At 55.3% G+C, this 12,604-nt stretch overlaps 2 protein-coding genes across 10 annotated transcripts in view; both read right to left on the bottom strand.

The window, feature by feature from the left end:
* Positions 1-2,774, bottom strand: part of ANKLE1 (ankyrin repeat and LEM domain containing 1) — a 5,236-nt gene extending 2,462 nt beyond the window's left edge. The window contains exons 1-6 of one of the 5 annotated variants that reach the window (XM_017501224.2): positions 2,542-2,774; positions 2,315-2,467; positions 1,763-1,868; positions 1,522-1,657; positions 558-1,295; positions 255-432 (exon numbers count right to left, since the gene is read on the bottom strand). In XM_017501224.2, coding sequence (XP_017356713.1) covers positions 255-432; positions 558-1,295; positions 1,522-1,657; positions 1,763-1,868; positions 2,315-2,467; positions 2,542-2,765 — 1,535 coding nt within the window. In that variant the 5' untranslated portion in view covers positions 2,766-2,774. The remainder of the gene's footprint in view (positions 1-254; positions 433-557; positions 1,296-1,521; positions 1,658-1,762; positions 1,869-2,314; positions 2,468-2,541) is intronic. The other 4 variants (XM_017501227.2, XM_017501223.2, XM_017501222.2 and 1 more) reach the window with 4 other exon arrangements.
* A 2,467-nt stretch (positions 2,775-5,241) lies between these two features.
* BABAM1 (BRISC and BRCA1 A complex member 1) overlaps positions 5,242-12,604 on the bottom strand; it is a 10,110-nt gene continuing 2,747 nt past the window's right edge. For 2 of the 5 annotated variants that reach the window (XM_037728761.1, XM_037728760.1), the window contains exons 3-9: positions 11,585-11,643; positions 9,855-9,975; positions 9,694-9,772; positions 8,499-8,547; positions 7,561-7,690; positions 7,297-7,383; positions 5,242-5,732 (exon numbers count right to left, since the gene is read on the bottom strand). In XM_037728761.1, coding sequence (XP_037584689.1) covers positions 5,529-5,732; positions 7,297-7,383; positions 7,561-7,690; positions 8,499-8,547; positions 9,694-9,772; positions 9,855-9,975; positions 11,585-11,643 — 729 coding nt within the window. In that variant the 3' untranslated portion in view covers positions 5,242-5,528. The remainder of the gene's footprint in view (positions 5,733-7,296; positions 7,384-7,560; positions 7,691-8,498; positions 8,548-9,693; positions 9,773-9,854; positions 9,976-11,584; positions 11,644-12,604) is intronic. The other 3 variants (XM_017501219.2, XM_017501218.2, XM_017501220.2) reach the window with 2 other exon arrangements.

Genomic DNA, 12,604 nt, shown 5'->3' with positions numbered 1-12,604 from the left:
AGCCAGGCACAGTGGCTCATGCCTGTAATTCCAGCACTTTGGTAGGCTGAGGGGGGTGGATCACCTGAGGTCAGGAGTTCAAGTCCAGCCTGACCAACATGGTGAAACCCTATGTCTAAAAAAAAAAAAATTTTAATAAAAAAAAAAAAAGCTGATGAGAGCGGACCAGTCCCTTTCCTAAGGCCACACAGCAAATAAAAGCCAATTCCCAAATTTTCTAGCTTCTACTTCTGGGGCTTTCCTGCTCTGAGTACCTGGGGTCTAGCAGCAGATACGTGAAGCTAGACTTCACGACCCCCTCCCGCCACCTCCTGGCAGGATCTGGCCGCTCAAACTGCTGGACCAATGCGTCTTCATCTGCCTGGGCATCTGGAATACGGCCGGTCTGCAGGGCTGCGGCCAGTTCGAGGCTGTGCCCTGCAAAGTCTGGGCCTGGGAGTCAAGGGAGATGGAGGAAGGATGGTTGTAAGATGAGGAGGAAAGTTGGACGGAGAGCTGGGGTTCTCGGGGAGATTCCTGGAGGCTCCCTGGATTCCGTGTGCCTGGGAGAGACTAACCAGGGGCAATCTGGGCTTCTTGCAGCCGTTGGAGGTAGAACTGCCGAGGGAAGGGTGTGACGGGGCCCGGATTCTCACCAAGCGCTTGAAGCCCTTGCGGCAACTCCAGGTCACACAGAGTAGGCACTGGCAGGTGCTGGCAAGGGGCGACAGGGTCCCTGCCACCTGGAGAGCTTGCCTCGTCCTCTGTCAGCCAGAGCGTGGCCATGTCACTATCAATGGATGCCTTGTCCTCCCGAAAGCAGTGGCAGTTAGAGGCTCCAGGGGGTGGTGTGTGTGGGGGGCTACGAGCCGGCGTGCTGTCCAGGAGAGGCATGGAGGAGGGGGAAGACTGGAAGCCGGCAGCATTTAGTGGGGTCAGAGTCAGCGCCTGCAGACGGGTATTCAGTTCTGCCTCTGTGTCCTGAAAACTAGGTACCCTCTGGGTGGCACGGACAACATGCAGGAGCCCCTGCCTGGTCCGTGGCAATGAACCAGCCCAGGGGGGAGTGTCCAAGGCTGGGTCCTCGGCTCCAGAGACCTCAAATGCAGTGACGAAAGAGGCGTCGGAACCGCAATCCCAGTGCCCTGGAGGGGATGCTGAGCTCCCATCTTTGTCCACAATTTCAAGGGGAACGGGGAGGCTGGGGGGTCCGGGGTCAGCTTCTAAGCCCATGTCCCTGTTGTCACCTCTGCATGGCTGCGTTTGTTGTGCGATGGAGTCCAGCGTCTTATCGGGAAGTCCAGAGAGGCCCGGGGCTGCAGGTGAGAGTGAGGGCCAGAGAGGGGAGCAAGGGGGATGAGACAGGGACAGGAATAGGATCAGAGAGACAGAAAAAGGACATCGGAGTGTCTGAGACAGAAAGAGCTGGCCACAGACAGTGGACATGAGACAGTCACAACCAATGGGTGAGGTGGGGGAAACAGTGGATGCCAGAGACTGGTGCAGAAGTCAAGCCCCAACAGCCCCGCAGGCCCTACTCACTGCCAGGCGCAGGCTCCAGCTCCTGGGTCTCTGCCCCGATCGTCCGGGTCCCGGTCCGCGTGTGGAGATCCCGCAGGACTCCCGCGCAGTCCACGTGTCCCTGCTGCAGGGCCAGGTCCAGCGGCCGGAGTCCGTCCTACAGCGGCGCGGTCAGCAGGGGGCGTCCGAGGCCCTTCTCCCTTCCCTGCCTCCCTCCCTCTGGGCTCTCCAGCCTTTCTTTGCCCGCGCAATGCCTGCCAACCTGGTCGCGCAGCGCCGGGTCAGCTCCGTGGCTCAGCAGCAGCTCCAGGCCGCGGCGACAGCCCCAGGCGGCGGCCACATGCAGCGGTGTCAGCGCCTCGACAGATCTAGGGCAGCAGCGCAAGAGGGGTCATTGCGGACTCAGCCTCCCGGCAGGAACCCCAATCTCCGCTCTGGGGACCTGGAGTCTTAGTTCTCGGCCCCCCATCTCCACCGTCCAGCCTGGGACACTGCCCTTGGAACCTAGAAGCTATGACCTCAGGCCAGGACCCAAACCTCTGCCGTCTGACCCTGGAGCCTCAACCCCCACATCTGCACCCTTGATCCTCATTTTGTTCCTAGCGCAGTCCCATTCCCCGCCCTCGGTCTGGGACCCCAGTGCCTCCCTCGAGCCCTAGCCCCTGCCCTTGGATCCCCCAAGTTCCCTCTGCTAGATCCCCCAAACCCTACCCTTGGGCCCTGAGGCCCTGGCCCCGGATAGTGGGGCGTCCCTTTCCGGATTCCCAGACTTCGTTTTCTGGAGACCCCGCCGCCGGCCCAGGCTCCGCCTTACCGAGCGTTGGGGTCCCCGCCTCGGCGCAGTAGGACCCCGAGGCAGCGCAGGCCGCGCGGGTCCCTGGCTCCGGCCGCCAAGTGCACGGCCGCTGCGCCGTCCTCCAGCACCAGATTAGGGTCAGCCCCGCGGCGCAGCAGCTCCTCCACCGCCCTGCAAACACCGGGGTCAGAGTGGACCCCGGCCAAAGACCCCCACTCCTGGCCCGCCCCCGGCCCCGCCCTCACCAGGACTCCTCCTCCCGCAGCGCCTCCCGCAACCGGCGCGCCAGGCCGGCCGCGGAGCACATGTCCTGGCCGGGTTCGAAGCGCACCACCTGTACAGTTGATTTCCTACTTCCCGCGGCGGACTTGTGGGCATGCGCCGCTCCGCCCCTCGGCTTGGGACGCCCCTCTCCAGGGCTGAGCAGGGTCCCCAGCCAGGCTGCCCCGCGCCGCACCGGGGCCCACATCGGGGTTCGGACGCATTAGTGTCCGCAGGAGCCCGAGACAACCAGAGGCGCTCAAGCAGGGGCTGGGGCCGCCGATAAGAGCCCGGGCGGGAGGATGCCACCGGGTGTGCCATTATCTCATTTCAAAACGGGAAACACGAAGGCCCCCTGCTCGGGTGGGTGGAGCTACGATGAGGAAAGTCCGGGGTGTCCAGGGCGTTGGGTCTAATCAGAAGATTAGGGAAAATCTTCTGCCAGGGTGGCCTCTTGGAGGGCGCGTGGCATTATGAGAGGCTTCGGCTGGGCACGGTGGCTAACACCTGCAATCCCAGCACTTTGGGAGGCCCAGGCGGGAGGGTTGCATGAGTGCCAGAGTTCGAGACCAGCCTGGGAAACTTGGATAAACCCTGTTCCCGCAAAAAATAGAAAAAATTAGCTGGATGTGGCGGCTTGTGCCTGTGGTCCCAGCTACTTGGGAGGCTGAGTTGCGAGGCTCTCCTGAGCCTAGAAGTGTGAGGATACAGTGAGCTGTCATCGCACCACTGCACTCCAGCCTGGGCTGTATCGGGGAGATCCCAGAAGCGCCAAGGCAGGAGCGAAAGGCTTCAGCCTATTTCCATATAAATAATGAAGAAGAAAGTAACTAGAAACATAACGGTAGTAGTTAGTTATTTATATGTGATCTTAGTTATTCATAGGTGATCCTAATTCCTTTACTAATGCCTATTAGGTCAGAAGTGTGAACCTCGCGTGACATTGTGAAATGAATGACACTAAGGCAAGATGCTCTAAGCCCTCTGTCATGCCCGCATAAGGGCTGCTGAAGGGCACCTCGGCTGTGCGGCAGCGCCAGCTCTGGGAAAGCGCCTGCTGTTTAGCCAGCTAGGAGAGGAGATGTCCAAAATGGCCAAGACATCTTCTTCCTGAGGAGGTTAGGAGAAAACTCCGCTTCTCCAAGCTCTTGTGGTAAGGCCTGACAGTTGTCAGGGAAGCCCGCGGACATCCGGGGGCTTAACTGTGTCTATGTGATGCTGTGCTTCAGTGGTCCCATTCCATGCCCACTCTCACGCCCTGCTTCTCCACCTGGTTCCTTTTGTCTTAGAAAAGATAACCAGTAATAGTAACATAAATCTTAATGTTTTAGTTCTTTCAAGTATGGAAAAAGTGCTGATCCATTATGCCCCTTACCTCAATTCGGGTGCCAGAAATTCCCGAGCCCCTACCTCAATGACACGTGATGTGCTTGACCCTATCATTGCCCCGCCCCACTGACCCTGCCCCCAGATTTACAACTCAATAAGAGAGCATCCCGAGGAATTCGGGGCCACTGCTGGTTTCCGCGATTTGGGTAGCAGCGGACCCCTGGGCCCAAACTCTTTTCTCTATCTCTGTGTCTTATATTTCTACAATTTCTCATCTCAGCACCAGCCAGGAGTGGCTCACAGAACCCTGTAGGGCTGGACCCTACATTGGGCAACAGAGCAAAACTCTGTCCCAGAAAGAAAATAAATAAATAAATAAATAAGAGGCTTCAATATTCAACCCCCAGGCCAAGGGCCCTGGTTCACTCCTTTAACTATAGCGCTTTGGGAGGCTGAGGTGGGAGAATCACTTGAGCCTAGTTGTTTGCTGTTGCTCGTTTTTCTTTTTTCTTTTTGTCAGCGCAGGAGTTGAGACCAGCCTGGACAACAGAGTAAGGCTCTGTTTTTTTTTTTTTTTCTGAGACAGGGTCTCATTATGTCACCCAGGCTGGAGTGCAGTGGCACAATCTTGGCTCACTGCAACCTCCTCCTCCTAGGTTCAAGCAATTCTCCTGCCTCAGCCTCCTGAGTAGCTGGGACTATAGGGGCAAGCCACCACCCGCAGCTAATTTTTGTATTTTTAGTAGAGATGGGGTTTCACTATGTTGGCCAGGATGATCTCGGTCTCTTGACCTCGTCATCTGCCCACCTCGGCCTCCCAAAATCCTGGGATTACAGCATTTTTATTTTTGAATTTTTCTGTGTTCTTTTGCGATGGAGTCTTGCCCTGTCACCCAGGCTGGAGTACAGTGGCACATTCTTGGTTCATTGCAACCTCTACCTCTCAGGTTCAAGTGATTCTCCTGCCTCAGCCTCCTGAGTAGTTGGGATTATAGGCGCGCACCACCACACAAAGCAATTTTTTTTTTTAGTAGAGGTGGGGTTTCACCATGTTACTCAGGCTGGTCTCAAACTCCTGATCTCATGTTCTGCCCTCCTCAGTCCCCCAAAGTGCTGGTATTACAGGCGTGAGCCACCGCGCCCAGCCACATTTTTCTTTTTTTATTAAATGAGTAAGGCTCTCGCCCTGTCTCCAGGCTGGAGTACAGTGGTGCGATCTCAACTCACTGCAACCTCCACGTCCCGGGGGCTTTTTCATCACCAAGAAAGCAGCCGCTCACCTTTGCTCAGTGGATAAGTTTTCTGTCACTTACAACCAAGATGATCCAAATTAACACAAAGTGACAGGCGTGGACTCCAGTTAACGACTCTCAAGTTTTTATTTTGATGTCAAAAATCACACAGGAAAGGACAGAAATTATCCATGGCAAACTAGGAGTGGGAATGGGCAGGGAAACACGGAAAACAGGTGTCCAGAGTTCCTGGGGTCTCTCCTGGAATCCTGGGTTTCCTTCCCAGGACCCTGCAAGGCATCCTAGGTGCCTCCTGGAACCCCCCGAGGTGTCAAGGAGCCCAGTTGGAGAACCAAGCCTTCAGGCCAAAGGCTTCCTTGCACAAGGAGGTGCAGGTGTACAGGGGAGGTTCAGACAGTGGCCTCGACCTCAGTGGCCTCGTCCTCCTCCTCCAGGAGGCTGTAGGAAGCGTGGCTCTGGCAGGGCCGCTGCAGGGGGTGAGCCAACAGTTTCGCCATGCAGTTGTGCAACTCCAGGGCAGGCCCAGCCAGTGCCACCTCATACTTGTAGCTGGTCCCCTTGGTATCCAGGCTGCCCATGAAGGCAAACATGTCCTAGGGGGTCAGTGAAGGGCTGTTCAGGCAGAGGTTACCCCAATAGCTCCTTCATATCCCTGGAGGGCTTCTTGGAGGAGGGGACATCTGGGGTGGGTTCTAAAGGGTGAAGAGGAGTTTGCCAAGCGGAAGCCATTTACGCATTCAGTAAACATTCCCTGCCATGGACCCAGAGTTAGGGACCTAAAGAGGTCCCTGTCATGGTCCCCAAAGAGTCCCCAGTGTGAAGAAACACAGTCAGATACAGACACATTCTCCTGGCCCCTACTTTGCTCCTTCTTGAAAAACAGGGAGGGCTTCTAAGAGGAGGCACTTTTTATTTTTTGACACAGGGTCTCTGCTCTGTTGCCCAGGCTGGAGTGTAGTGGCTTGATCACAGCTCACTGCAATCTCTATCTTTTGGGCTCAAGCAAGTCTCCTGCCTCAGCCTCCCAAATATCTGGGACCACAGGCATACACCACCATGCCCAGCTAGATAGAGGAGGGACTTTTTTTTTTTTGAGACGGAGTCTTGCTCTGTTGCCCAGACTGGAGGGCAGTGGCATGATCTCGGCTCACCGCAACCTCTGCCTCCCAGGTTCAAGTGATTCTCCTGCCTCAGACTCCCGAGTCGCTGCAACTACAGGCACCTGCCACCACACCTGGCTAATTTTTGTATTTTTAGTAGAGATGGGGTTTCACCATATTGGCCAGGCTGGTCTCAAACTCCTGGCCTTATGATCTGCCTGCCTTGGCCACCCAAAGTGTTGGGATTACAGGTGTGAGCCACTGCGCCCGGCCTAGAGGAGGGACTTTTGATTTGGGTATTGAGGTATGAGGAGGAGCTAGTGTCAGTTTCCCCTGTTCATAGATGGGTAAACTGAGGCTCAGAGAAGTAAGTCCTACTCAAGTCCTACAGCTAGTTTAGGTCTGGGATGTGAAGGCCCAACAGGGCCTGGGGAGTCCAGGAGGAATGGGTGTTCCAAGCTGAGGGCACAGCGAGGTCAAAAGCAGAAAGCAAGGGAAGAAGGGGCGGGGCACTGCCCCTCACGCCGGTAATCCCAGCACTTTGAGAAGCCGACACGGGCAGATCACCTGAGGTCAGGAGTTCAAGACCAGCCTGCCCAACATGGTGAAACCCCATCTCTACTAAAAATACAAAAATTAGCTGGGCATGATGGCGGGTACCTGTAATCCCAGCTACTCAGGAGGCTGAGGTGGGAGAAGAGCTTGAACCCAGGAGGCGGAGGTTGCGGTGAGCCGAGATCGTGCCATTGCACTCCAGCCTGGTCAACAGAGTAAGACTCGGTCTCCAAAAAAAAAAGAAAGAGAAGCAGGGAATGCTGGGGTTGGGGGAGGCAGGACTCAGCATGTCGCTGGGAACCATCGTCCCAATGGCTCCCACCCCGTCAGTCACAGCTGACAACTGAGAAACCCGAAGCTGGATGACAGAATGCCCATGACCTACTGTAACCAGGGCTCCAGGGCCACCAAATGGAGGTGGAGACCCCAGACCCAGTGCAGGCGTGTTCCAAAACATCCTGTCCACACCCGCCTGCCACCCACACCTGCTGCGGCCTCTTACCTTCCAGCTCATCTCCTCCTCCTTCTCCTCGGCACCATTGTGGATGTAAACAATGTCAAAGAAGAAATATGGGCACTGGAACATTTTCTGCAGGGGAAGTAAAGAACACTAGCCTCTGGGGTTTGGGTCACCCCAAGCCCCATGACTGTAACCCCATTTCTGCCTCGACCCCAGGAACTTGCCTCCAGGCACCCCAGCTTGCGTGGTGTCTAACCACCATCCTCACAGCTGCAGGCCTCCCTCCCTCTCCCAGGCCTCACCCACCTTCATGGGCTCCGTCAAGGAGAACTGGGGCTGGCAGGGTAGACGGCTATAGACAAGGATGGTGCGGACCACATATGGCGGGGGAATCGTCTGCACGTTCTCTGTGACCGGAAGCTCAGTTTTCTGCTGGCTGCAGAGGCGGGAGGTGGGACTGATCAGAGCAGCCTGTGGGGACCTGCCCCTCATCAGCCTCAGAGAGACACCAGACGCTCAACGGGCAGGTGAGGCCCCAGTGATGGCTCCCCAGTTCACTGCTGCCTCTGAGCCTTCCCATGAGCGGTTCCCTCTGCCCTGAGCACCTTCCCAGCATCACCCTCGGACTGGCTTCTGCTGCTGCCCTGGAGAGGCCTCGATGACCCAGAGGCTGAAGCCTGCTCTCACCACCCTCAGTTTTTTGTTTTTTTGTTTTTTTTTTTTTAAGATGGAGTTTCACTCTTGTTGCCCAGGCTGGAGGGCAATGGCACGATCTCCACTCACTGCAACCTCTGCCTCCCAGGTTCAAGTGATTCTCCTGCCTCAGCCTCCTGAGTAGCTGGAGTTACAGGCGCGTGCCACTACACCAAGCTAATTTTTGGGGTTTTAGTAGAGACCATGTTTCACCATGTTGGCAAGGCTGGTCTTGAACTCCTGACCTCAGGTGATCCATCTGCCTCGGCCTCCCAAAGTGCTGGGACTCCGGGTGCGAGCCACCGCGCCTGGGCCACCCTCAGTGTCCTGAGCATCCCCCATCACTACCTTCAGCTAGAGCTGCCTGGCAGCACGTGCATCCCCACCAGAACCCATGCTCCCAAGACAGATAAATGAGGAATCGCTCAGGGTGAGGTTACAAGGGAGGAGGCTTTATGGTTCCCTAGATTATTTCTGTGCTGTTTGGAGCTTCTTCCAGAAGTGATCATTCTCTTTGAAGGTGAGTAAGAATTTCCCCGCAGGGAACTTACATGAGGCTGAAAAGTCCTTCCAGATCTGATGGGGACGCTAAGGAGAAGGCTGGCAGCAGCGCATGCGTGAGCCGCAACAGGTGGCTTCCCCCATCATGATGCCAGAAGAGTCCCGGCACCCCTGGAGACGCACTGTGTGACCCTGGCCAAGTTCCCTGCCCTCTCTGAGACTTGGTTTCCTGCCAGCATGGATCACAAAATAGGGTGCTGGCACCAGATGACTTTAAGACCCACGCTATGCCAGGCACGGTGGCTCATGCATGTAAACCCAGCACTTTGGGAGGCCAAGGCGGGCAGACCACCTGAGGTCAGGAGTTTGAGACCAGCCTGGCTAACATGGAGAAACCCCGTCTCTACTAAACATACAAAATTAGCCGGGTATGGTGGCACATGCCTGTAATCCCAGCTACCTGGGAAGCTGTGGCAGGAAAATCACTTAAACTCAGAAGGTGGAGACTGCAGTGAGCTGAGATCATGCCACTGCACTCCAGCCTGGGCAACAAGAGGGAGACTCCATCTCAAAAGAAAATAAATAAATAAACAATAAGATCCACAGGGGGCCATGGGAGGTTTTGAAGCAGAGATGGAATAAAATCTAATTTATGTTTCAAAACTGAATGAGGCTGGGCACGGTGGCTCATGCCTGTAATCTCAGCACTTTGGGGGGCTGGGTGGACTGATCACTTGAGCCTAGGAATTCAAGACCTGCCAGGGCAACATAGCAAGACCCATCTCTACAAAAAATACCAAATTAGGTAGAGGGTGAATTTTGGACCTCCTGAGTAGAAATCAGGTACTTCTTTTTTTTTTTTTTTTAAAGACAGAGTCTGATTCTGTTGCCCAGGCTGGAGTGCAGAGGCAAATCTCAGCTCACTGCAACCTCCACCTCCTGGGTTCAAGTGACTCTGTGCCTCAGCCTTGCAAGTTGCTGAGATACAGGCATGGGCCACCGTGCCCGGCCCAAATCGGGTACTTCTGCTTCTGTATCATTACAGCATCTCCATGGGGTAGGTAGCTTTGTGCCTTCCATGGTACAGATGGGGAAACTGAGGCTCAGAGAGGTGACTTTCCCAGACTTGGCAGAACTGGGATCTGAACCTCAGCCATCCCGAGTCATGACTCAGACTTTCCCGAGGCCCAAGGATGAAGGAGGGGACAGTCCCCTTCACCGGAACACCCCTGCCAGGAAGGATACTGAAGGTGGAACAGGAGGCCGTCTCCAGGTCATAGAGGCAGCTGCAGAGCTCTCGGGGGTCGGAGGTCAGGCCAGACAGCTGCAGGGAAGCAGAGGCCTCAGCGCGGTGCTCCCCGGTCCCCAGGGGACCCCAGGACTGCCCGCACCTGCCGCAGCCTCACCCAGGCCGTGTCGTCATTCACCACCACCAGCGCAAACTCGTGGCTTTTGTCGATCTTGTGTTTTGTCCGCACGAACATCTCAATCATCTTCTGGGAGACGTTGAGGGCGTTGGTTTTGGAGCTGGGGAGGCAGAGAGTGGAGGGGAATGAAGGTTCCCTCAGCTACCCTCATCTCAGAACGCAGCACCAGCCCCACGATAAGGCCTTGGAGGTACAGGTTACACTGCATGGGGGTGGCACGGCTGAGCCAGAACCTGGGTCTGGCTGATATCTGAGTGCCTGCCTTCTCCAAATGGGTCCCTCTGCACAGCATGGGGCTCGAGGTCCCTCTAGAGTCACTGCAGGAACTTTGCTCAGCCATGGGCAGTTGCGAGTGCCACACTAGGGAAGGACCTGTCATCTTCAATATCTCTGTTTTTTTGGGGGGGGGATGGAATCTTGCTCTGTCAACCAGGCTGTAATGCAGTGGCACGATCTCGGCTCACGGCATCCTCTGCTGCCCGGGTTCAAGCGGTTCCCCTGCCTCAGCCTCCTGAGTAGCTGGGACTACAGGTGCATGCCACCACACCTGGCTAATTTTTTTGTATTTTAGTAGAGACGGGGTTTCATCATGTTGGCCAGGATGGTCTTGATCTCCTGACCTCGTGATCCACCCGCATAGGCCTCCCAAAGTGCTGGGATTACAAGCGTGACCCACTGCACCCAGCCCAAAGTTTAGCTCTTCTTGCCCAGGCTGGAATGCAATGGCAGGGGCTGAGACAGGAGAATCCCTTAAACCTGGGAGGTGGAGGTTGCAGTGAGCCAAGATAGCGCCACTGCACTCCAGCCTGGGTGACAAAGCAAGACTCCGTCTCAAAAAAACGCAAAACCAAAAAAACTTTTAGAGAGGGTCGGGCACAGTGGGCTCACGCCTGTAATCCAGCACTTGGGAGGCTGAGGTGGGCAGATCATGACGTCAGGAGTTCGAGATCAGCCTTACCAACATGGTGAAACCCCATCTCTTCTAAAAATACAAAAATTAGCCAGGCATGGTGGCATGTGCCTGCAGTCCCAGCTATTCAGGAGGCTGAGGGAGGCGAATCACTTGAACCCAACAGACAGAGGTTGCAGTGAGCCGAGATCAAGCCACTGCACTCCAGCCTGGACGACAGAGCGAGACTCTGTCTCAAAAAAAAAAAAAAAATACTTTTAGAGGCCTGGTGCAGTGGCTCATGCCTGCAATCCCAGCACTTTGGGAGGCCAAGGCAGACAGATGACTTCAGATCAGGAGTTTTGAGACCACCATGGCCAACATGGCAAAACCCGTGTCTCTACTAAAAATACAAAAATTAGCCGGGTGTAGTGGTGCACGCTTGTAATCCCAGCTACTCCAGAGGCTGAGGCACAAGAATCACTTGAACCCGGGAGGCAGGGGTTGCAGTGAGCTGAGCTCACGCCACCGCACTCCAGCCTGGGCAAGACAGTGACACACTGTCTCAAATTTTAGAGATAGGGTCCGTGTTGCCCAGTCTACTCTTGAACCCCTAGCCTCAAGTGATCCTCTGACCTCAGCCTCCCGTCACTGGGATTACAGGCATGAGCCACTGCGCCTGGCTCTTGTTACTCTCTGACACTGCCAAGCCTGAAGCCAGACCAAGCTGGTGTGAGTTTCAGAGTGAGAGTCCTGTATCTTTTGGGCCGGCCCCTCCCAGCCATGACTGCATGTCCAAGCCCTAAAACGTCCCTCTTACCCGTTGAACGATTCCAGCTTTGGCAGTGACATTTCCTCTGACAGGTCCAGGCAGATAATCTGCAAGGCAGTTGGAGGGTAGTGAGTGTCCTGTGATCTTAACGCTGGCCCCCACACCACTGACTGGCCCTCTTCAAGCAGCCCTGTCTGAAAAGGCAGCGTGATGACCCCCAATCCCCAGCCAAGCCATGCACTTTGGAAAGCAATGGCTTAGAAGAAAGGGCACTGAACTGGGAGTCCCAGTAGGTGAACAAATAAATGATCCAGAGAATGTGTGACACAGGAACACAGAAAGAAAGATACAGTGGGTCAAATTGTGGCTCCTAAAAGACACGTCCACCCAGATCCTCAGAATGTGACCTTATTTGGCTGGGCCTGTAATCCCAGCACTTAGGGCGGCCAAGGTAGGCAGAGCAGTTGAGGTCAGGAGTTTGAGACCAGCCTGGCCAACATGGCGAAACCCTGTCTCTACTAAAAATATTTAAAACGGCTGGGCATGGTGGTGACTGCCTGTAATCCCAGCTACACAGGAAGAAAATCACTTGAACCTGGGGGTGGAGGCTGCAGTGAGCCCAGACTGCGCCACTGCACTCCAGCCTGGGCAACAGAGTAAACTTTGTCTCAAAAAAAAAAAGAAGAGGCTGGGTACAGGTGGCTCAAGCCTGTAATCTGAGCACTTTAGGAAGCTGAGGTGGGCAGATCCTGAGGTCAGAAGATAGAGACCAGCCTGGCCAACATGGTGAAACTTCATCTCTACTAAAAGATACAAAAATCAGCTGGGCATGGTATTGCATGCCTGTAATTCAGCTACTCGGGAGGCTGAGGCAGGAGAACTGCTTAAACCCAGGAAGTGGAGGTTGCAGTTGTAGTGAGCCGAGATTGCACTACTGCACTCCAGCCTGAGCGATAGAGTGAGACTCCATCTCAAAAAAAAAAAAAAAAAAAAGGGCTGGGCACGGTGGCTCAAGCCTGTAATCCCAGCACTTTGGGAGGCCAAGGCGGGTGGATCACGAGGTCAAGA

Source organism: Cebus imitator, unplaced genomic scaffold, assembly GCF_001604975.1.
Source record: "Cebus imitator isolate Cc_AM_T3 unplaced genomic scaffold, Cebus_imitator-1.0 Scaffold280, whole genome shotgun sequence".
Lineage (NCBI taxonomy): Eukaryota > Metazoa > Chordata > Mammalia > Primates > Cebidae > Cebus > Cebus imitator.
Note: the sequence above shows the minus strand (reverse complement) of the source record. Positions and strands in the feature narration are given on the sequence as shown.